This window comes from Marmota monax, unplaced genomic scaffold, assembly GCF_021218885.2.
Source record: "Marmota monax isolate L192 unplaced genomic scaffold, Marmota_monax_Labrador192_F-V1.1 WCK01_AAM20220418_F8-fsc00287, whole genome shotgun sequence".
In the NCBI taxonomy this organism is placed as follows: domain Eukaryota; kingdom Metazoa; phylum Chordata; class Mammalia; order Rodentia; family Sciuridae; genus Marmota; species Marmota monax.
Genome location: NW_026693334.1, coordinates 600889 through 626594, shown reverse-complemented (window position 1 = coordinate 626594; position 25706 = coordinate 600889). Strand labels below are relative to the sequence as shown.

At 39.1% G+C, this 25706-nt stretch overlaps 1 protein-coding gene across 1 annotated transcript in view; it reads left to right on the top strand.

Moving 5' to 3' along the window:
- Positions 1–25706, top strand: part of Ctnnd2 (catenin delta 2) — an 818473-nt gene that overhangs the window by 286510 nt on the left and 506257 nt on the right. The window contains 1 exon segment of the mRNA XM_058583219.1: positions 25298–25410. Coding sequence (XP_058439202.1) covers positions 25298–25410 — 113 coding nt within the window.

The window sequence follows — 25706 nt, the reverse complement described above, 5'->3', positions numbered from 1 at the left end:
GTCGATGGGTGTGTGATCAGTTTCAGCTTTGTGTTTTTCCAGGCCCAATCTTGGATGCAAGCTTTTGGTGTGTTTGTGCATGTTTAAGATAGTGACAGGGAGGCAGCCGGCTAAGAGGTGCTCACAAGATGGGCCACTCCATGCTAAGAAGGTGTGTGCTAGCCATGCTCTTCAAGGCTGAATATTTTGTTTTTAACTTTGATCACAGTGTTTTTTGTTTGTTTATTTGTTTTTGTTGTTGTTGTTGCTTGAACTCTTAAAAGAGGCATTCCTTTTTTTTTTCAAAATTTTATATTTTGATATAATTTTGAATTTACAGTAATGGTACAATAAGCTGGTATACACTATTCATCAAGATTCTTTGCTAAAACAGGACTTTTGTTATTTTTGTCCCCAAGGCATTTTTTTAAGAGCATTCTAATCATGCATAGTAATTGGGTTCATTTTGACAAAATCTACATGCATATAATTTGATGTCAGTCTCCATCCCCCTTTTCCTCCCACCCTCCCTCCCCATGTTTTCCCTTCTCTGCTGACTCAAGGCTGGATCTTCAGTTGTCCTCCTTATATCTCTGTCCACTTCCTCCTCCTCTCCTTTCTGCTTTCACAGCTGTTATATTACTTATTTCTCATTTGCTCTCTCGTTTATCATTATCACTTTATTCAGCAACTCAGTGGATGCTTCATATCTTCAAAACTTCTCAGAAGAATATTTTTAGTTCTGTGGCATAGGTATTGTTCATCCCTTCTTACCGAACTTCTCCTGTTTGCCAGCTGCTGTTCAAAAAACTAGGAATAAAGAGAAGACCTAGTCCTGCTGTTCCAGTGGGGATGTGGAGGCAAGTCAGTGATTATTCCTGTCACTCCCTCTTCCTTACTAAGAGAAAGCAACCCATGAGTACAGAGCGTCATGGTTACGGACAGGCTATATCATCCCAGGGAGTCCAGATGGGTCTTTCACTATCACTTATGTCTAACACCATATTGTTCACTTTCATTTTTAATATGAAGCCAGGGAAATGTTATTATCAATATTGTTTATAGGTAACAAAATACAAGAAATTCGAGAATGTGTGAGTGTTCACTGGAGACAAAATTCTTAGTATATTTAACTAGGTATGGAATATAGTATCTGTAAGCAGGTATGAAATGCTGTGGGTTGGTAGAAACAGTGTGGGAATGAGAGCCAGAGGCTTGGTTTCATGTGCTGGCCCCAGGGCAATCCAGTGGTATGAATTTAAGGAAATATGTGTGTGTCCAATATATATATATTTTTTTTTTTCCACAATAAAAATAGTGACACACTCATCATTATGGCACAGCACAATGTGATGTACAATGTGTCTGCATTTGTTCTTTTCCATCTCTAGCACACTCTACTGGACCAAGGTTTGGAGTGGTTGTTCCTATAGGGTACACCTTTAGTTTTTGATACTATGTCATTCATTTTAGGACAGTGAGAATATTTGCCATTTCCAAGGCAGATTCCACAGGGCTTTCAAATTCAGTGGCAGCTCTGCATGAAGCAAGCCGCTGGCTTTGGCCGAGTTCACCAGCACTTTTACTACCCCTACCTGATGCTCTCACCAGAAAATCCATCAGCATAAGTTTGGTACCAAAAGACGTAGACATATTTAGTTCATTGACTACTACTACCGCCAATTCCTTCTGTTTCCTTTCTTTTTGTTTTAGGCTTTTGGTTGTTTATTTGTTTCTTTTCTTACTGGGGTATTTCGAGAAAGGGCAGTGACAGGTCCAGGGTTGGTAAGAACTTCACTTTATTTTCTTTATCCTGGTTCTATCCCCGGTGGGCATTAAAGCTGCTCAGTCTATTTACTTTTTCCCTCCCCACCTCAGTTTCCATAACTGCAGAATTAAATGCTTCATCTCTATGATCCCTTATAAATGAAGAGGACTTTATTGTCTCTCAAGAGCTTCCCAGTGTGGAGTTAGGGGTAAACCCTAAGTCGTGGAGCAGGAAGATAGACTGAGGTGGGCTCTCACTGAGTCGTGGACCAGCCTGGGAGTGTCTCGTCCAGAAGTCTCCAGCTTTGCTAATTCCATTCCTGATGGAGTATTGTGAGCAAAATCATCTCCTATATTTGTATTGATTTCTACATAATATAAATTTACCACTATATCAAAATTTGTTAGAAGAATTTTTAAAATCCAGTGTTTAAAAGATGAGAATAGTCCATTAAATTGTGAGTCCAAATCTTACTCTCCACACCCGACAGTATTCTCTTGTGCACCCTATTTCAAAGGTGACTGCTGCCCCCCTAACTAACATGTGAACAATTTAGCATATTCCAGGAGCATAATCAATCAAATTCAAAACTTGATAGGAGAGATAGGTAATGTATGAGGCTTAGCTATACATCCTGTTAAGACCCTCTGTCTTGATTATAGACGGAATTGGGGTCACTGAAGAGGATCATATGGTGAGGGATTGACTATCATCTGCAAATGAGCACATAACCTCCATATTTGTGCAGATAAGAAGCTAGAAAGACAGTGCTGATTCCTTGGTGCACTCCATGCAGGTGCTAGAGAACCTCCCAAGCCAGATCTGGTGTTTGTATTCTGAGAACAAATACCAGGCATGTGCTCACATATCCCACTGGATACCCTGTCTACTGAATCAATATCAACTTGAAAAACAGTTTGAATTAGCATTTAACACTGTGCTTTCTACTCAAAACTATAATCAAAAATTGGATTCATGTCTTCAAAATGAACTTATAGAACACAACAACAAGAAAATATGCATATCTTGGAAACTGAATTAGTTTTTAAAAAATATATATTGCTGAAAATATGAAACAAAAACAAAAACATAGAAATGGGGACTACATGTCCAGCTTTGTCTGTCGGCCCAAAGGTATCAACTGCAGAAGTGGATAGTGTAGGGAAGGAAGTCTAGTTTGGCAACAGCTCAAAAAAAAAAAATTTGAAGTTGAGTCAAGTTCAGATTTAATATAAGGCAACTACTGGGCAAGATTAAGAAAGCTTATCTAAACATGGGCTACATGATTGGAAGTTCAGTATCAAAGTTCCAAGACAAGGCATGGCTCTCAAGTACTTTGAAACTTTGAAGACTGTATTTAGAATACCACATGAAGGGTTGGGTGTTACAAATAGAGAGGAACAGGCATCAGCAATCAAAAGAGATAGTGGAGAGCCGTTACCAGAATCAGGAGACCTCTATAATAGGATGAGGTCCTCCTAAAGTGCTCCTGTCTAAATCATAGAAGAGACGTGGTTTTCAAATAGAGGGTAGTAGTGTCTATTCATGAAAAAAGTCAGTGCAATACTTTGGGGAAATCAAATGACAGACTAGAAGAGAAGTCAGAATCAATTACTAGAGGTTTCTAGAAGGCATAGAGAGACTTTGATGGCCAGTGGAATGCTGGGCATCTGAGTTAGAGTTGCTTCCTTGTAACTGTCACTCAGGCACTACCCAAGAGGCTTCCTCATGAAGGAGGAGGATGGACTAAATGACCTGCTAGACCCCATGGACACGTATAAAATCCTGTGAGACTTGTAAGATACAGTGTCTAGATTTATTAGAACTAAATCTCAAAGTCCATTATAATGTTTTCTGCATACTGAGGTTCCTGAAAGTAAGGTGTGAATTTTGAAAACACTGAGTCATTCCTGTATACCTTCTGTTTAAGACAGAAAAGAATAGGAAAGTTGGAGAACTTATGTACGTTTTTATTTATTTGTCCTATACACGACATTCCATGGAAGTTATACTTTTCTGGATACATGATTCTACTTCCCCACTCAGCAACTGCTTGGCCGTGAAAACAGAAAGAAGTTGCAATAGCAAGGATACGGTTTCCCGAGTCTCTCAAGAGTATTCACTCCACTTTGGAAAGGGAAACAGAGGACATTGCTTTATGAAGAAAAAAAAAGTAGCTACAGTTTATTAGTATACAAAGGTTCTCCAGGCTGAGTGAGGGAGTGTAAGGTACTTGATCTGAATAAATGCGAGTTCTACAGTATTTACTAGATACCTCATCTTGTTGATTATTTAATTTCTGACTTGCCTTCCCCACTTGAATACCAAGGGAAAAATTGTTTGGAGAAACTTGGCCTAATATGTTAATATGGAAGCAGCTGCTAGAATCCTGAGCGGCTTGCTGCCCCATTCTGCAGCCAGGGAGGCTAATGCTTATCAGACCTGCCCTTTCCATCAGGTAACACTGCAGTTGATGGAAATTTCACTCTGTGGTTTCAGGGGACCCAAAGATAATTTGGCTGTTCCTGAAAAGGCATAAACAAAATATTGGCTAAGCATAGACAGATGCTAAGGTTATACTTTGTACATGATTTCATGTACTTGAATTCACTGTAATGGAGTTGAGCTTATGGTGTAAGATCTTGCAGCTCGTTATAACTAAGTTGTTATGGGCTGCTAATTTGCTAGAAGCTGCTGTATCATGAGCTAGCCCAACTGCCTTGATGCTTTGATGGGTCTCCTGGCAGTTAATATGGATTAAATGTGAATCTTTTATTTTTCCCCCTGTGGTCTCACATAATGATATTAGCTTGTCTACAGTGTGACAAATTCAGTATACCAGGAACATCTGGTACACTATTCTTTTATGACTGAAAATAAGCCTGCAAACTTGATAATGTACATCCATTAAGATACTTGCACATATTGGGGAGACGTGGAAGTGATCTGTTGGTCACAGTTCATTTTGCTTCAAAATAAACTATTCAAACAGTGGTATATCTTATCAACATTACATTCCTAGAATATCTTGTTTGATTATCAGGAAGCAAATATGGGTGTGTATCTCATTAGGCGGGTGCTTAATTTATTCCCAGAAGAGGAACTTCAAAAACTTAAAATAAAAAAATAGAGGGAAAAGGCACAGAAACCTTCACAGCTTGAAGAGTTTTAAAGTTTTAAATGCAGTCTTTTGAAGTTGATCTGAGAACAGATCCTCCTGAAATGTTTATATCATGAAGCTACTTTACTATAGTGAATTTTTTTAATTGAAAGCAACTTATTATTAAGAAATGAACAACAAATCAGATTCCATTGTCCCATGTGGATTTAAACACATTAATATAAGAATATTCATGTTTTAATTGTTATTCCCTAAGCAGTGTGAGTGGGAGGTATATTTTGCAAATGTAACAAAAGTTGACCTGTATATGCATGTTAAATACCTTCTTAAGAATAGGAAACACCTCTGGGCTGGTTGTCACTGTTTTTATTTTTATTTATTTTTTTCCTGCTAGACCACTGAGTAATCTTAAATTATTTACTTAGCCCCTTTGATTACCAATTCACTCTTCTTTATGTAAATTGACTATATTTCATGTTCTAAAACCTTTGCTGGGTCATTCTGAAGCTGAAGCAGATTAAAAACATAGCTCTTATCATACAAATAGTAAAACTATTTTTACCAGTGTATCTGGGGACAGTTGCATAGTAACTCCCTCTTACTTGATGCCCGTCAGCCCTGTGGTAACTTCTGGCTTCTAATAGTCAACAATAGATGTGACAATCACAAAGTCAATTATGGAGACAATGAAGGAAAGGGGTTCTGAAACCTATGCACAGTTAATGGAAAGAATTGTTGACCATGTAAATGAAGCAGAAGAAAATAAGATGATTTCGTAGGCTGCAAGAGCTATAGTATTTTTTTTGTGTCCACGATCCCAGAGGATGTCATTGTGTCCATCTAATTATGAAAAATCTCAGTATTGACAAGGACATTTAGGTACAGGCAAACTAATCTCCTAGCAGGGCAATATAGTAAAAGATCTGTGTTTCCTCTGTCGATCCTGAGAGGGCAAAAATGGTTAAATTTTATCAGCTATGTTACTGTCAATGATTCAAATGAATTCAGTACATTTTCCTAGGAAGTAGGTGAAATGGCATATCACATTCAATAGAGAGGAAAATCAGGACCACTGTTGAATACTTAAGTCAGACTTCTAATCTAATTTGCCTGATATTCAGCCTGGCCCTTCACTCAAATTAAACTGAACTCAAAGTACTTTCTGAAACACATCCACACGTGCACAGCATTTGCCCATTCTTTGTGTTAACTATGCTCTTTTTGCCACTGGTAGGTAATGTTTTTCCTCCATCCTTTCTCAGGGTCAACTGGAAATTCCTTCTTGTCCATCTCAAATGCACCTCTGCATGAGACATTTCTTCCTTCTCCCCTTCCACCTCCCTACAAAATAGTCATCTCTGATTAGAGTCCACATGTTAATAATTTATATTCTAATGAGTCAGTGTAGCTTTCAACCCCTTTACTAGATTTAAAACTCTCAGTAGATTCTCTCCCCACATTAATTTTCTACCTTCTTCTTCCCAATCTGTACCACTCTGCATCTTGCAGAATACTTTGCACATAAGTATCTGTTTCCCAACTGTTGCTTTGTTTATTTAGGAAATATTTATTTGGCATTTAATATGTGGTAGATCCTAGAGATTTCAATTAAAGAGGTGATGTCATTTTTGCCTTGGAATAAAACATGATAATAACCCCAAGATGACTCGAATTTGTGGTTTGCTGCCAGAGAATCAAGCCCGAAAGGCTCAACACTACACCCCCAGCCACAGGTGGTGGGAAGGTGGTGCTTTTTTGCCATTTCACTTATGTAACAAATAACTCTGATGCTGTGGCATTGAAGAGAAATTCACTAGCAATAGCCCCACGTTGATGGAGACAGATTTTGGTTCCAGCGATCAAAGGAGAGGATTCTCTGAGAATTGCTGGAGCCACTAAAGAGACTTAAGATATTTCTCACCCATAAAATACTAATAGATGCTTATCTCTCAAAGAGCTGCCAACAAAACTCATTAGACTGCTTCCATGACTTAGCAATTATGAATTGAGCTGCTATAAACATTGATGTGGCTGAGTCACTGTAGTATGTTGATTTTAAGTCCTTTGGGTATAGACCTAGGAGTGGGATAACTGGGTCAAATGGTGGTTCCACTCCTAGTTTTCTGAGGAATCTCCATACTGCCTTCCGTAGTGGTCGTACCAGTTTGCAGTCCCAGCAGCAATGTATGAGTGTGCCTTTCCCCTACATCCTCAGCCACATTTATAGTGACTTTTATTCCTGATAACTGCCTTTCTGTCTGGAGTGAGATAGAATCCCAGTGTGGTTTTAATTTACATTTCTCTAATTGCTAGAAATGTTGAACATTTTTTTGTTGAATAAATGAAATAATGTATTAATTAATAGGTCAGGCTGAATTATACATTCTAACAGAAGCCCATTCCATCTCTGTCTCTCCAATGTAAACTATAAATATGGGTAAAAGAAAATTAATACTTATTAAGCACTTACTGTGCACTTGGCCATCTGTTGAACACATGGCCATTGCACTATATCTTTGGAAAAACTATGTGAAGGTGATTGTCCTATACTTGTTGTTTTATTATTTATTTCTTACATATGTGACAATAGTGGAATACATTGCAATCATAATTATCCATTCACAGCACGATTTTTCGTAACTCTGTATATAAAGTATGTTCATGCCAAATTATGCCATCATACATGAGCTCTATTATTATTTTTTTCATTACAATTCTTATTACACCTTTATACCACAATTTATCATATCTATCTATATTTTTTAAATATATGACAACGGAATGCATCACAATTCTTAATTCACATATAGAACATAGTTTTTCATATCTCTGTAAAGTATGTGTCTTCATACATGTACTTTGGATATTGATGTCCATCCCATTCCACCATCATTGTTAACCCCCTGTCTCCTCCCTTCCCCTCCCACCCCTCTGCCCTATCTAGAGTTCGTCTATTCTTCCCATGCTCCCTCTCCCTAACCCACAATGAGTCAGTCACCTTGTATCAGAGAAAACATTCAGCATTTGTGTTTTGGGATTGGCTAACTTCACTTAGCATTATCTTCTCCAAAGCCATCCATTTACCTGCAAATGCCATGATTTTATTTATTTTTTTAATCCATTCATGTGCTGAACATACATGAACATTTTTCATATATTTTTTGACCATTTGTATTCTTCTGTGAAGTGTTTGTTCTGTTCCTTTGCCTGTTTATTGATTGGGTAATTTGTTTTTGTGGTGGTAGTGTTTTTTTTTAGTTCTTTATATACACTGGACCTTAATGCACTGAGGTGCAGGTAGCAGATTTTCTCCTGTTCTGTTGGCTGTCTCTTCATATTCTTGGTCGTTTCTTTTGCTATAAAGAAGTTTTTAGTTTGATACCATCTGATTTAGTGATTCTTGATTTTACTTTTGTGCTTTAAGAGTCTTGTTGAGAAAGTCAGTTCCTAAGCTGACATGATGGAGAGTTGGGCCTACATTTCCTTCTAGTCTGTGCAGGTTCTCTGGTCTAATTCTAGGTCCTTGATCCATTTGAGTTGAGTTTTGTGCAGGGTGAGACACAGGGGTTCAATTTCACTGTGCTACATATGGATTTCCAGTTTTCCCGGTACCATTTGTGGAAGAGGCTATCTTTTCTCCAGTGTATGTTTATGGACCTTTGTCTAGTATGAGATAACTGTATTTATGTGGGCTTGTCTCTGTGTCTTCTGTTCTGTTCCATTGGTCTTCCTGTCTGTTTTGGAGCTAACAGAACCAACATAGATGCCCTTCAACAGATGAATGGATAAAGAAACTGTGGTACATATACACAATGGAATATTACTCAGCCATAAAGAAGAATGAAATCATGGCATTTGTCCATAAATGTTTGGAACTGGAGACTATCAATGCTAAGTGAAATAAGCCAATCCCAAAAGACAAAAGCTGAATATTCTCTCTCATATAGAGATGCTAACACAATAAGGCAGGTGGGGAAAGGAAGTTCATTGGATTAAACACAGGGGAATGAAGAGAAGGGATGGGGGATTGGAATCAGACAGTAGAATGAATCGGACACAAGTTTCCTATGTTCATAAATGAATAAGAAACCAGTGTAATCACATTGTTTCAACCACAAGAATGGGACCCTAATTAAAATAATTATACTCCATGTAGGTATAATATGTCAAAATACATTCTACTCTCATGTATATCTAAAAATAACAAATAAAAAAAATAAAACTAGAAAACAAAATATTCTAACTCATTAGAGAATTTTAGACCAAGAAGAGGGTAAATGATGGAAAGTGGATTATTCTACCATGCAAATGATGCCAGGGGAATTCTATCTGAAAATATCGGTTTTATATTTATGATAAATTTTTTAATATGTGGACTTCACAGTTTGGACAGAGGACTTTGGAGGCTAGGTCCATAGAAAGCAAATATCTCTGGGTATTTTCCCAAGTCAAAGCAAGTCAGTTTTCCCGTCTCTGAAAATTTTTACAGATGCTTCTTGGTGGACAAGTAAACAAGAATATCTTTGAAGATCGGAGTAACTTTCCTGTAACTATTGTTAGAAACTATGAAACAGTTCTAAGTCTCAGAAGGACACATGATGAAAATATTTAATTGTTACAGGCTATTTCTGTAATTTAGAATAGTACAACATAAATATTCAGAAGCCTGTGTTTTGAGGGGTTTGGTTTTGGTTTTGGTTTTGCAGTGCTGGGGATCAAACTCAGGACCTCACCTGTGCTAAGCAAGCCGTCTACCCCTGAGCTACATCCCCAGCTCTATATGTTTTTGCATAAACCAAATATACATTGGAATGGGGATACCGAAAAATATTTGTTCAGCATCTTCAATCCCTCAATTTAATATCTAGATGTAAGAGACAAATTTTGATGATGTGGTAAGAAATATTTCTTTCACTGTTATAAAATGTTGAGTCATCACAGGATTAAATTCTAATAATTTTTATCTTCAGGCAATAAGGAGTCATTGAAGATTCTAAATAGTTGGAGAACATAATCACAGTCGTTGTTTTGTAAAGATGACATTTGGCTTTTACATGGAGAAAAATATCTATGAACCAAGGAGGGGACTCCAAGATGCTGAGGTCTTGTGTCTGGGTAGGAGACATTGGTGCCAGGACTGCAGAGCTTCATAGATCAGCCAGGGACAGACTGGACATGACAGTTTTGCATGTCTGGAGGGGACAAATGATAGAGAAATTTGTGGATTAAGTGACTTGGATAAATGATGTAGTCATTCAGTGAGATAAGAAAACAGAAAAATGGGGAAACATTGTGGGTTCTGGTTGACTGATTTTGAACTCTGGGTTTTGGGGATTGGGTGTCATTGGGTGATTGCATAAATACCAAGAGCTAGTCATTGAGTTGTGGAAATGAACACACAATTATTCAGAGAAAAAATAGGAAAATAGAAGTTAAAATAATCACAAGAAAAAGCATCACTTAAGAAAGAAAGACACCCACAGAAGAGAATGAGAAGAGGGAAGGAAACAGGATTCCCCCAGAGTTCCCAGAATCCAGCAGAAGAGTCTGTCTCAAGTGGCCAGGAGAGGCCAAAAAGTAAAATATGAAAAGGACGTCAGGTGAAGGGCCGATGGTCCCTGTACCATGTGCCTTGGTTGGAGAATTTACAAAATGATTCCACTGATGTGAATATTCAGCAACTTGGTTCCAATGAAGAGTGTCAATTAAGGAAGAATAAGCATCGTTCTTTTGTTATCTCTCAAATATTTCTGTTGAGTAGAATTATTCCTAAAGAAATGTAGTTATACAAAAGTTATCAATGATATGAGAGAGAACACAAATGAACAGTTCATGAAAAAAGATCCTGGAGATTTGGCATTCAAACTAACACTAAAGTAAATCTCATCTTCTACATTTTCTCAGATACATTTAGTGAGCTTGTCCCATGCATACGTACTATTGCACACTACTGCACCGGTGACTGAAATTATGAATTAACATTCATAATTTCAATATGTATTCAAATACTATTTGTTGAGCCTCCATTACCCATCCCTCATTCACTGAGTACACTCCATGCTAGGTGAGAAGAAAGAGATAATACGCAACAAGGTTTTACCATGGAGGTGGTTGAGAGAGGAGACAGACATGTAATTAGGTGAATTCAATTAAGCATTGTTATTACTGTGGTGGTCAATTCTCCCCATGGGTATGGAGTCCAGGTATGAGGAGTGTACTCATATGGAACAGATGGTAATAAGTTGAAACTGTGTTGTGATTCATCACTGCAAAATTGAAAGGAAAAGGCATTTTCCCTAGACTTGAAGAACAGAAAGAAGAAGGGTAGAGAAGAGGAAGGGATTTGGAAAAAAGGGGTGCAGAGTGTTGGAGAGGATTCTTCCATCTCTTCATTGTGCATGTTGGGTATACCTAAGTTTTCTAGAGGCTCCCCCCCAAAAAAATGTTAAGGGCCGATATTAGAAGGAAATGTTTCCATTATACTGTGAACTTTAATGTTACAACACATCATTCTTCCTGTGATCGCACCAAATAATGCTAGCATTTGATTTCCAGGCAGGTGGGTAAAACTAAGAAAAGAACATGAAATGATGAGCTTTAGGTATTTCTGCTAAAGAATTTTATGCTGCTATTTTGGCTGCCCTGTTGCTGGCTCCACATGTCCATGTTGACACTGAATGCAAGTAGTCCTGGAGTTCTGGGGCTGTGGGTTCGGAACCAATAGCTGGCAGTACCAGTCCTGCCATACCTTTAGGAAGCTAGATAGCATCTTTAATATTGAAATATCTCAAAGAATATCCCTACCTTATTGGGCTCGTCTGTGTAATGACTGTGTAAAAACATGTAAAACACTGAGCAAAGCAGCGTACGTGGTAAGTGAATACTGAAAATACCTACTGCCCTTATTATCTACCATTGCTATAAATACAACATCACACCCAAGCTAGTATGGATGCAGAAATCAACGGTCAGAATGCACATCTTAGAGCACTCTTACCTGGAGTTTTTATTTTGAAATTCTGAGGAATATACCAGAGAATGTGACCTCACCTTGCATCACTGACAAATGTGGCCTTAATTTCCAGAGTCCCATCTTTGAGGTGGACTAAGTGGACTGGTAAGCAGACTTTATTTGGCTGGCAAGACATTTGGTGAGATAAAATGGCAGAGCGAAGCAGATGGGGCAGAGGGAGTTGGCTGTCAAGGGTGTTTTGTAATATTTTATTGAAACTGTTCTGGAAAGGTGCCTATGATTCTGCTGCAGAGTGCTGATTCTTGTCATCTGCCATCTTGCTAGGTGACCCAGAATGACACTGTGGTTGTTTAAAACATTAGTCTGTCAGTTCTGTAAACTTCTGTGGACAGCTCTTGGCCGTAGTTTTTGACTCGCCACTCAGGTCTGCGCGGGCTCACGGCTGACATTGATTAGTTCTGTTCCGTCTGACATCATGGAGCGCTCTTCCCAGGTTTGTGGACACTTTGCTGTGGGCTTCCTGTTATCACCCTGTCATTTTGCCACCTTCCCTTCAGACTTGGCTGGCTCCATGTCTGAGTGGGATGAAATTAACATTGCCAAGAGGTGTGGCCCTGAAGTCAAATCATTCATGTGAAATGGGAATTAAAATTGATGTGAGATAAAAGATGGCTCAGGATGACTTGAGAGTTCAAATCCTTGATGGGTACAAATGAGGGACACTAGGGAGCAAAAGCTCACCTATACAGTGGGAAAATGGGATGCAGAAGCCACAGTCCTTCTGAGGTAGAACAATATCCACTGGTAAGGTTTAGACCATGGCAAGGACCATGATTTATTTGAGGCTTCGTTTTGCAACATGATTGCACGCATAGCTACTGTCAGACACCCTAAAACCATTGACTCTTAGCACCTGAAGAGAAATATCAATGAGTTTTCATTCTCTTATTTTATATATGGCTCACTTAGCAGTGGTGCTTCTGAGAACAAGGATGTATAGGCAGGATGGCCAAGAAATGGGGCGGATGAAAGAAACGTGGAAGCTGAAGGTAATCTTTGGGGGAAATGGACAATCTTCTGTGATCCAATAGAAGTCAATGGGGACATTTGGCAGTGAGCATTTTTAGGCAGCGGGGAGGGAAGAGGTCAAAGGAGAGCAGAAGTATATATGGGGTGGTATATCTCACAACACAGACAAAGTAACCATTAAATGAAACCAACAGTAGGCACAGAAATGGTAGAAAGTTGAGTTCACAAAAAAAAAAAAGAATATAGGCCTAAAGAATGATTGCTATCTTTATTTCTCACCCACAGATTTGCTCAAAATAAAACAAGGTATGAACCCAAATTCCAGAAATAGAGGGCACAGTAGGAAAATTGACTGAGTCTTGCAGTATCAGACTTCAGATGTGTTTAAGAATCTCCCCCACCAGGAACATGACCAGCACACTGGAGGATAGTTATGCTTGGAAAGAGAGCACACAGACCAACCTAGGCAAGGTAGATTGTTCTAGCTCAGGGATTTCAGCAGATGGTGCAAAGACCAGGGTGCTTTAGTCTCACTGTCACTCTGGCTTGTCCTCCTTTGCTTTGAGAGTCCTACGTCCTTTTAGGAAATTTCCTGACCTTCAAATAAAGAAGATGGATTGAACCCTCAAATTAACCCCTACTCCCTTGCCGTAAATGGCAAGGAGATTTTTAAAAGAGAATATGAGTACAAAAACATAGAAAGTAGGTAGATAAAAGAAAAAGAACTATAATTTATCAAGTTTGAGTCCATTTGTTACTAGAATTACTTCAAGTTCTGTGAAGACAGCACCAGTTATACCATTATGCACTACCAAATGTAGCTCATTGTAACTCAAGAAAGAGTAAACTCAGAGATATGAAAGTGTGAAAAATGTGTGTCTTAGAATTGGGGAATGGGCTGGGAATGTGACTCAATGGTAGGAGTATTTGCTTAGCATGCACAGGGCCTTAGTTTCAATCCCTTGCACCAATAAATAAATAAAATAAATGAAAGCAGAAGAAAATAGAATAAAAAGTGGTGGATGGAGATAGAATGGTAAATGACTCATCACACCCCAGGTAGCAGAGTTCTAAGTGGTGGGGAAAGGTTAAAACCTAGCCCAACATATACATAAAATTATGTTAAAGGTATGTAGATATAGGGAATGGAGCTTGAAATACAGCAGTAAACTAAATTGTCTGAAACCCAGTTTAGATATCAGACTCCAATATGACGGACTATAATTTCTCTGGAGAGGCCCTCAAGGAAGGGCATGAGAAGTAGAGTATTGAACAGCTAGAATTTTACCTGCAAAGCTTCATGCCTCACTTCATCCTCTACCCAGCTTTACTTCAACACAAGTTTTTGGAAGAGCTATAGCCAGATGTTGACACTCAAAGCTGTATCTTGGTAAAGTCTTTCCTGGGCTTCTGCATCATGGAGACACACCCAGTAATTCTCCTGGAAATGCATGAGGCATGATCAGTCCTCTCTCTGTCTCTCTCTCTCACACTCACACACATACACTCTCTCTCTCTTTCTCTCTCTTCTCTCTATCTATCTCTCTGTCTCTCTCTCTGTCTCTCTCTCTCTCAAATATAAGCCAATGGCCAGAGAACTGAAGATAAATTTCAAAGACCCAATAATATAAAAGATAGGTTCTAAAACGTCAGAAATTCTTGTGAAACAGGAACTATGCAGACAGAAAAACAAAAATAACAATGGCATTAACATCGTGCAGAAAGAAAGGAGATGATTTTGCATTGACAGAATAAATGCCAGATGCTAATTAAAAGATTACGCTGAGAATAAAATATACCTCTCAGAAATGAAAAGCATAATAACAGCAAGGAATAACTCACTATAGACTTATATGATTAAGTTGAGAAAACTTTCCAGAGAGCAAAGCAAAAGAGAAAAGAAAAAGAAGAAAATGTTAGAAGAAAATACAGGATGGGTGGGATGAAGATTTAGTATCTGAATAATGAGAGCTTCAGAAAAATAGCATCATGAGAAACTCAAAAGGGGGAAGAGAAAGTCATTTGAAAATATTAAATAGAACTACCTAGAACCAAAATGTTTCTACATTGAAAGATTTAAATGTGCTACTCAATGTGCAGCAAAATATCTAAAAATGTCATATCAAGACAGATCAACATTTAGAACACTGGGACAAACAAAAGATTCAACAAATTTTCTGGGAAACAGTAAAAGAAATTTCACTCACACACACACACACACACACACACACACACACACACACCCTAGATCCCAAAATCTTTCTCACTTCCCTAACAGTAGCATTGTAGAGTAGAGGATAATGAAGCTCTTTCTAGAAACTTGAGGGGAAATGATTTTCAATCCAGAATTTCATTCTCTACTCTGCACACAGCCCTGCTCTTAACCAAGCGTGTGAATAGAATAATAACAGTGAGATGTGCAAAGTCACGAAAATTGCCTCTCAGTCATTCTCCCCACCTGCAAATCATTTCCCACCAGGACAGAAATAGAGTATGAAGAAGACAGCAGGTAGAGAGGTGGGGCATTCACCAAGAGGAGGGAGAGGAAACCGCGTGTGGAGAGGGCAGGAGATCCCAGGAAGCCACATGCCACGCGGGCAGGGGGGAGCAGGTCAGAGGCTGCCACAGTGATGTCTTCATTAGCTGGGGTTGGTAGTCTGTGCCTGTGTTTGTGTTGAGGAAAGAGTTACACAAATTGGGGGAGTTTTAGGTTGGATTCATAATAACTATATGGGTAAGTAAGTAAAAGGACAAAACAGTTTGACATAGGGAATTCAAACTGTTGAAAGTCTGTGTCTCTATCTCTTGATTCTCATTCTTACAGTACTGGTACTTATCCATCATTTTCCTACAGGTAAGAGGCAAGGTTAGCACCACCCCCCGTCTGCCATCATATATAGGCAAAGTCCTGATTTCCCATGTAATTAAACTTCAGTGTTAGGCAGAACAAAGGACAAAGGAGTTGAAACTATTGCCTCCAAAGAAAAGAAAATGAGAGGACAAGGATCACTGCTTTTTTTGCAATGAACCTGATATCTATATCAGTCTATCTATCTTATCTATGTATACATTCATATACAGAGGTACCGATGTGTATAGATACATAGATACTGAGGATTGAACCCAAAGGCGCTTTACCACTGAACTACATCTCCAGTCTGTTTTACATTTTATTTTGAGACAGCCTTGCTAAATTGCTGGAGGTCTCATTAAGTGATTGAGGCTGGCCTCAAACTTGCAATCCTCCTGCCTCGGCATCTCCTTGCTGTGATTACAAGTGTGTGCCCCTGCACCAAGCAACCTGATGAATATTCTACCCATTTCAATTTTTACATGAATAATTGGATTTGAAAACAATGACACATATTTTCCTTTATGGAATTGTACATATGGTCAATTGTATATATGGTTAATTTTTTTGTATTTATATTTGTGTGTGTGCACAATATTACAGTCAGTGGTTAAAAATAAAAACAAAGAAGATATTTAAGCAAAAGGAGCATTACATAGTGTGTCAGTTTTACATTGCTGTGACCAAAAACACAAATTATAGGAGAAAATATTCGTTTGGCTCATGGTTTCTGAGGTCTCAGTCTGTGATAGGTGGCTTCAATTGCTGTGGGTCTGTTCAAAGGCAGAACATTAAAAAATAAAGCAGAGTTGGGGCAGGATGCTGGGACAAGATGTAGTCCCCAAGGGCATGCCCCCAGTGACCTAGTTCCTTCAAACTTGTCACACCTGCCTACAGTTTCCTTTACCTCCAGTAGTCCATTCAACTTATTCATTCATTAAATAGATTAATCTACTGATGAGGACAGAGACCTCAGGAGCCAATCACTTCCCAAAAGCCCCTCCTGTGGACATTGTTGCATCGGGCACTAAGCATTCAACACATGAGCTTCTCAACATTCAAGATCCAAACCAAAACACTTGAACATTTCACAGCCCCTTCAAGTAATGCTTGTGCATTTATATCCTTGTACTGGTATAGAGTAGGAAGTCCTGAGAATGTTATGATGGAGACAGTTCACAGAGCTGCTGATTTTCCAGATGTCCTGCAGAAGTATTCTCACATGAGAATACTTTGTGATCATGAGATAACTTCTTTGGAGAAATGAGGGTGTAACAATGTCTCAGTTCCATTCAGGGAGCTGTGACCAGGATCTTGAGCCATGTGTTCGTGAACAAACGCCTCTAACCCAACTGTGTGCCAGGTATTTGGCTCAGAGATCAAACTGCAGGTTAGAGCCCAGTTCCTTCCTGAAGATTTTCTCAGTCTAGCAGGTATACACGCACCTGAATAGATAATTATAATAAAACAAGTACAAGAGCTGAGGCATAAACCGTGATTTGATGTTTGGAGGAGGGGGTAGTATTATGTCTCTTTTTAAATTTTTTTCTTAGTTGTACATGGACACAATATGTTTATTTATTTATTTTTATGTGGTACAGTGGATTGAACCCAGTGCCTCACACATGATAGGCAAGTGCTCTGCCACTAAGCTCTACCCCCAGCCCATGTCTCTTTTTTCATAGTATCTATCTAATTCATTTTAATTGACAAATAAAATTTATATATTTAGCATGTAAAAATGTTTATATGAAATATATATACATAGTGGAATAGCTTAATTAAGCTAATTAATACAGACATCGCCTCATAGATTATGAGAACTCATGAATCTACTCTCATCAATTTTGAATAAGATATAATTTATTAACTGTAATAACCATGTTGTACATTAGATCCCTTGAACTTATGCCTCCTGTCTAACTGGAATTTGTATCCTTTGACCAACTTGATCTCCTGAAACCTGAATCTCCACCGCTGGCCATCGGAAGACCCGATTCTGCTTCCAGGAATCTTTCTGCAGATTCCACAGAAAAGTGAGATCATGTGATATTTTGTCTTCTTTTGCTTATTTCACTTTAACATAATGCCCTCCAAATTCATTGGTGTTGTCACAGGTGACAGAATTTCCTTCTTGTTTAGGCTGAATAGTATTCCATCATGAACATACTCCATGTTGGTAGATTTTCTTTTCTGATCTGAACCTGACCCAGCTGAAGAATGATTCTTCGTTGAGTTCCGAGGGTGGAGGGCCCTGAACTGTCAACAGCATGGTTGAGCTTGTCCAGTCTAGGTTCTCTTTCTGCTCCTCACCCACATGCTGGCCACGATGCTGTCTGAACACATGAGGACTATGCTAGTACCTCCACTGTGTCTGGAAGGTGCTGGTCCACATTCTTATCTTCCTCCTGACGAATGGCGGATGTAACAGTTCTTACAGGGCACAGAGCAGTCTTGGGGGGTCTTGGGGTTGCTCTCCTACTTCTGGCAATGAGCCTGAGCATGAATCTTGCTTCCCTGTTTTCTGTCAATCACTGATTTCTCAGCCTTATAGAGGAGTGGCATGTCTTCCGCCACACAGTGCCACCTCCGTCTTCTCCCTTCTCCACGTGTAGTGTCCAGTCTCTCTTTATCTTCTCAGATGAGCAAGATCATCACACATCTATTTTAATTCACAATTCAGTCTAAATGTTTCCATTCCTTAAAAATTTCCATTCCTTAAACTAAATAAAAGTATGTTCACATACTTTTATTTTTCTAGTTGATTTATTGCATACTCCACTGTCCTCATTAGCAAGGTACCTTTTCTTGAATACTTTTCCATCCCACATTCTTTAAGAAATTCAGAGGCTTATGGGTCACAAGAGGCCTGTCTGTCCTTCCTCCAAACACCAAACTGACTTAGACCTGGAGAATGCCATTCCACCCACTTGTAAGCACCCCAGCCCCAGAGGAGCTCATCCACTTGTTGGAAGATACTCTGCTCTCATTGTGTGTGGGTCACAGATGTTCCTCAATAACTCAGTATCAATTCCAAACATAGTGCCATGCCAGGGTAGGGTGGGTGATTATGTCTGGAGAGCTCCCCACTCCAGTGACATGCAGTGGCCTAAAAGCACTCCTAATAAGGCTTAGAACATTTATATGGCCAGAGACAGGCCTTGGGACAGGTTTCCCACTACACTGCAAGAAGGTGGGACCCAGAGGAGCCTTAGTGGGAAGACAACACGGGGATGTGAGGGAGGTAAAGTCATCTGAAGTTCGCCGACCGAGGTAGCAGACAGACAGTCCACAGGGGCAGAGCAGAGCAGACCATCATTGTAAGAAAACTGCCAGAGGCCAGGAGGGACTATTTGATTGGATAAAAAGGAATGATCCCCTACATGCAAAGGGGCTGAGAACATCTGCCAGCACTCACCAGTTAGGCTGGGAAGCTCATGGAGCCCAGAGGAGGGTGCTCAGGAGGGTCTTGCCTCAGTAGTGCAGAAAGATTTGCCCTAGTTTAAATGTTGGGCTGTTTCCTCTAACAAATCTTAATTAAGGCAAAAGTGTGAAATTAGCTTCAAGTAACTTGTGGTGTCCCAGAACAGAGCTGAAGATATTTGCAGGAATACAAAGGTATCTAGAGCCCAACAAAGTAAAAGAAGTTTCTCATCAAAGAGCACCATACGTCCAGAGTAATGGGAACTGTGACCCACATGGAGGAGAAAAACTGATCAGCTGAAACCGGCACAGATGTTAGGGTTAGCACCGAAGGACGTTAACAAAACTGTAAGTGTATTTCATGGGTTAAAAGTTAAATGGAGCCATGAAAATATAAGACAGACCCAAAGGAAAAATTCTACAGGGGTTTGATTCATCAGTCTGAGATAAAAATTCACTGGATGGGATTATTGGTAGATTCAACATGGTAGAAAAAAAATATTATTTAACTTTACCATCCTAATAGAAATTACACACACACACACACACACACACAATGTTTAAGAAGAAAGAGAATCTATGAGTTGGAGTAACTCCAAGTAAAATAATGTGGACTTAACTTGAGTCACTGAAGGAGAGAAGAAAGTGGAGAAGAGAAAACATGTTTAAAAGAAATAGTGGCAATTTTTTTTTTTTTTTGGTTTGATAGTTTCTATCAAACCACATAGTTTCAGATCACAGTTTCCATCAAACCTCAAATCTGAGAAGCTCAATGAAACCCAAGTATAAGAAGCTTGAATAAAACAACTCCAGAGAACATTATCATTAAATTGTACAGAACCAGTGATGGAGAAAAAAATTTTAAAGCAGATGGAAAAAAAGATAACATATATACAAAGAAATAAAGTTTAAGTTAACTATAGATTTTTGGCCAGAAACAGTGCAATTAAGATGACTCTGAAGCAAACATGTCTTTTAAAAATGAGGGTGAAATAAAAACTTTTAAAAGTCATGTCAAGTTGAAAGTATTCACCAAAATAGAAATACTGCAAGAAGGGTCCAAGGCAATCCTTCAGACAGAACAGTTGGAATGTGGATATACATCAACGATGCACAGTGCTGGAAACTCTGCTTCTCTGTTTTGGAAGGTAGTTTGAAAATCAAGAAGTGGTCATCAACACAACATGGAAAAAACATTCTGTCCCAGAACCTGAAGCAAGCATAGCCCATGGTGGTGTGTCTCATCTCAGAAGTCTACAGTTAGGGAACCCTGAGTACAGTTAGAGTACAGTTAGAGCCTAGTGCTGTGTCACTGTTAAGGGACAGATAGCTGGGATGATGGGAATGGGAGGGTAAGAGTATAATTCTGTAACATGGGCCCACTGTGCTGACCCCCACATGCTTTCTTTGCTGAAAAGCAATTTTACCTGCACCCCTGCCTGGCCCAAGTGGATGGAATACATCACATTCTTCAGCAAAGTACCTGTTATTTGCAAAGAAATAACTTTGATAAGAGAAATCCAATTACTTTGAAGGGAGAGACTTTTGTGACCCTTTTCACAGAGGAGATTCTGGAAGATAAAGATGGTTTCTCCAAACCATACCTGTAAGAATGTATGGTTGAATCCAGTTAGAACCTGTTAGCATGGGCCAAGGTGACCTGGAGTCCCCATGGCAGGGGAACTTAAAAGTCTTATGTCACACTGCTGACAGTCAAAAGTCAAGAAGTGCACCTGGCAGGACTCTCTGGATCTTCTCTGGGATCCCCAGTAAAGCTGGAGTGCACTGGCTGTTCTTGGATTCTCATATTTCCAAATGAATTTCATGACTGCTTTTTCTATTTCTATGAAGAACGTCATTGGAATGTTAATCAAAATTGTGTTGAGTCTGTATTGTGCTTTTGGTATCATGCCATTTTGACCATATTAATCCAAGAACATGGGAGGTTTTTCCATTTTCTAAGGTCTTCAATTTCTCCCTGTAGTGTTCTGTAGTTTTCCTTATAGAGAAAACTAATTTTGTTAGATTCCTTTCCAAGCTTGTTCCTTCTTCCTTCCTTCCTTCCTCCCTTCCCTTCCCTTCCCCTTCCCCTTCCCCTTTTCCTTCCTTCCTTCCTTCCTTCCTTCCTTCCTTCCTTCCTTCCTTCCTTCCTTCCTTCCTTCTCTCTCTTTTTTTAGTCTATTGTGAATGGGATAGTCTTCCTAATTTCTCTTTCAGCTGATTCACCCTTACTGTATAGGAATGCAATTGATTTATGGGTGTTAATATTGTACCCCACTACTTTGATGAGTTCATTTATGAGTTCTAGAAACACTCTGGTGGCGATTTGGGGGGCTTCTATATTTAGAATCATGTTGTTGGCAAATAGGGATACTTTGAGTTCTTCTTTTTCTATTTGTTTCCCATTAATTTTTTTCTTCTAATTGCTCTGGCAAGGGTTTTAAGGAATATGTTGAATAGAAGTGGTGAAAGAGGGCATCCCTTTCTTGTTGCAGGTTTTAGAGCAAATGCTTTCAATTTTTCTCCATTTAAAATGATGATGGCCTTGGATTTAGCATTTATACCTTTACAACATCAAGGTATGTTCCTATCCTTAGTTTTTCTAGTGCTTTGAGCATGAATGGATGCTGAACTTTGTCAAATGCTTCTTCTGCCCCTAGTGAGATATTCACATGATTCTTGTCTTTAAGCCTATTGATGTGATGAATTACATTTATTGATTTCCTATGTTGCACCAACCTTGCATCCCTGGGATGAACTGCGCTGATCATGGTACACCACCGTTAATATATTTTTGTATGGGATTCCCGAATAGCCAAAGCAATCCTTAATGAGGAAAGTAGAGCAGGAGACATCATGAGACCAGATGTTAAATTATACTATGGGGCTGTCGTAACAAAAACATCATGGTATTGGCACAAAAACAGACATGAAGACCAGTGGAACAAAGTAGAAAACACAGAGACAAACCCACATAAATACAGTTACTTCATACTAGACAAAGGCACCATAAACATACATTAAAGAAAAGATAGCTTCTTCAACAAACGGTGCAGGGTAAACTGAAAATCCATATGTAGTAGTAGAATGAAGTCTAACCCCTTTCTCTCACCCTGCACAAATCAACTCAAACTGACTCAAGAACCGAGGCATTAGACCAGAGATCCTGTGCCTGCAAGAAGAAAATGTAGGCCTAACTCTCCATCATGTCAGCTTAGGAACCAAATTCCTTAACAAGATTCCTAAAACACAAGAAGTAAAATCAATAAATGGTGTGTTACAAACTAAAAAGTTTCTTCACAGCAAAGAAACCATGAAGAACATGGAGAGAGCCTACAGAATAGGAGAAAATCTTTGCCACAGATACCTCAGATAGAGCTTAATTAAGAATTCAAAAAAAAACTTATACCACAAAAACAAATAATTCAATTAATAAATGAGCAGAGTAACTGAACTGACAGTTCACAGAAGAAATATGAATGGTCAAAAGATATATCGAAATACGTTCAACATCTTCAGCAACTGGAAGAAATGCCAATTAGAACTACAGTGAGAGTCCATCTCAACTCCAGTCAGGATGGCAGTATTCAAGAATACAAGTAAAAATAAATGTTGGTGAGGATGTGGGGAAAAGGTTCACCCATACATTGCTGATGGGACTGCAAATTGGTGCAACCACTCTAATAAGCAGTATGCAGATTCCTCAGAAAACTAGGAATGGAACCACCATTTGATCTAGCTATTTCACTCTTTGGCATATATGCAAAGGACTTAAAATCAGCATACTACTGTAATGTGACCACATCAATGTTTATAGCAGCTCAATTAACAATAGCTAAGCTATGGAAATAACCAAAGTGCCCTTCAACAGATAAATGGATAAGGAAAATGTGGTATATATACACAATGGAATATTACTCAGCCATAAAGAAGAATAGAATTATCCTTAATAGAATAAATTAAATGGATGGAACTGGAGTCTATCATGTCATGTGAAATAAGCCAATCCCCCCCCCAAAAAAAACAAAGGCTGAATGTTCTCTCTGATATATGGATGCTAACAGATAATACCGGGGGAGGGGTAGAGAGAATAGAAGTTCATTGGATTAGACAAAGGGGAATAAGAGAAGGGATGGGAGATGGGAAAAGGTGAGACAGTAGAATGAACTGGACATAACTTTCCTGTGTACAAATATAAATACACAATCAGTGAAATCCACATCATGTGCAACCACAAAATGGGATCCTAATTAAAATAAGTCATACTCCATACATGTAATGCATCAAAATACATTCTACTGTCATTTGTATCTAGAGAGAACATAACAACAACAAAAACTGGAACGCAGGAGAGGCATGTTGTCCTTCTCCTCTCTGATGGGATCCACTTCCTCCCCTCAGAGTGACCTCTTTCCCTTTTCCTATTCATTCAACAAATTCATTCTTGTTGCTGAGTGATGTGTCCGAAATCTTTCTGACTTAGTCACAGAATCAGGGTTGGAAGGGGGGGGGGTGGTCTTTGGGTTGCCTCAGTTTCTTGGAAGTCCCTAGCTCTGTAACGTCACCTTGATGGTCTCCACTCTGTCCCAGGGAAATGCAGTGAATTAAGACTTCTCCTTAGATAACAGGAACCATTACTATCCATGTAGTGGTAAGGAGCTCTGTGCTATGTTTCAGGATGGTGTCAGTGCACAGGTATAGGTTAGCTTCCTCTTACACAGATAGATTGAACACACAGTATGTTTTAAAGTCTGGAAAAAAAAATCCAGAGCTTGGATATTTTTGTGGGAGGGAACTATCAAAGCAAGAGACTTTGCGAGGGAAGGAAGGAAGGTGAGATATAAAAAGTGCATCTGGAAGAGGTCTTGTTATTTATTTCTTGCCAACAATACTTGGTGCCCTTCAGAATATGCAAGAAGAAAAGTTGGGACTTAACCAACGGCTTACCCCCTCAGTCTTAGCTCCCTCAAGCAAAAGGTTGAATTCTCATCTGCAAAGTGTCTTTTACTTTAATCTCCCAAATAATGTCAATGTCTTAAAAAAAAATCTGCTCCCATGGAAAAGAGCCTGGGTAGTTTTAATATATGTATGGGACACACCACGTTTTACATTTCAAAGATCTCACCTGAGACCATCCCAGGGTAGTGAATAAAATAAAATCTTCTTTTTTGGAAAGAAAAATCTGTGCAACTTTGGAAGTTTTCATTCTCCAAAACGGACCCTACCCGATGCTTCAGTATGAGATAGCATTCTTGCTTTCTCATTTCCAAAATGTAACTGTGCAGATAATTTATCTTTTCAGTGAAGTTAAGTGTGAAATCATAAATATGTTCCTGAAATTTTTAGTTAAAACACATGATTTGTTGTAATTGTTTGTTAAATAATTTAACTGTATGGAAAAATAAAAAGACTAGAATATGACACCAACTAGCTGTCATTGGAATAGCTGAGATCCTTAAAGTTCTGTCTGAATCATTTTTCATTAAAGTTAATCCTACGCTTTAGTCAGCTTTGCAGAAGCTGTTTTCATTGAGTCACATGATCGTTTTTAAAGGTGATGTATCATGTATCTCAAAGATTGTGCTTTTAGTAATTAGACTGTATAGAATGTGTAATGTTGTTATTCTGCTGGAATTTGAAGCATGAAAAAGCCAGGTTTTAAAGCATTATCTTCTTCAATCTATAATACATAAGTAATATGGAGACCAGATTAGCATACTGAAGCAGTTAGAAGCCCAGTGGGGGTAAACACAGTCTTTAAGTCATGGTAACAAAGGAATTGTTTACTAAATGCTACAGTTTTAATGTCAGGAATGTTACTGACACTTGGAAGCTGACCAACTGCCAGAAATAGCAAGGCTGCTAACTGTTTCCTAGGCCATACGTCATTTAATCCTCAGCCCACCTTACAGAATGAGTACGCTAAACCCATTTTACAGGTGCTGGAGCAGATCTCAAGTAAGCTCCTTTTAAGCGAGTGGACAGCAGTCTGTCTGAACTTCCAATCCTCATCACATCCCTGGGTTACATCCTGTTTCTCTAATGTGACCCCTTGGAAAACCGGGCTTTCCCCTCTGCCATTCTGTCGCTTGAGTTGGGACCTCCCATTTCACAGAGATGACATCATTCACCTTGTTGCTTGGTTTCTTTCAGGAATTGCAGTTTGAAAGGCTGACCCGGGAGCTGGAGGCTGAACGGCAGATCGTAGCCAGCCAGCTAGAGCGATGCAAACTTGGGTCCGAGACAGGCAGCATGAGCAGCATCAGGTACTGGCACCCTGCTCTCCCCATTTTCTGGGCTTCCAGCGGCCTTTGAAAGTAAATCGTGGTGTTTAGATTCTCCTTTCCAACCTGGATGGGGAATTGGGACGTTCAGTCAGACGTTGGAAAGAAGTGGCAACTGACCTGATTTAAGATGTTCAAAAGGCCTGATTTGTACTCAGAACTCTTTTAACCAGATTAATGCCTGCCCTGAATGCAAATTATGCATGATTTTACACAAAGGGAAGTGTTGCCTTCAGTCAAGTTGTTGGAAATCAGAGATGCCAAATCCTGAGCTCCCA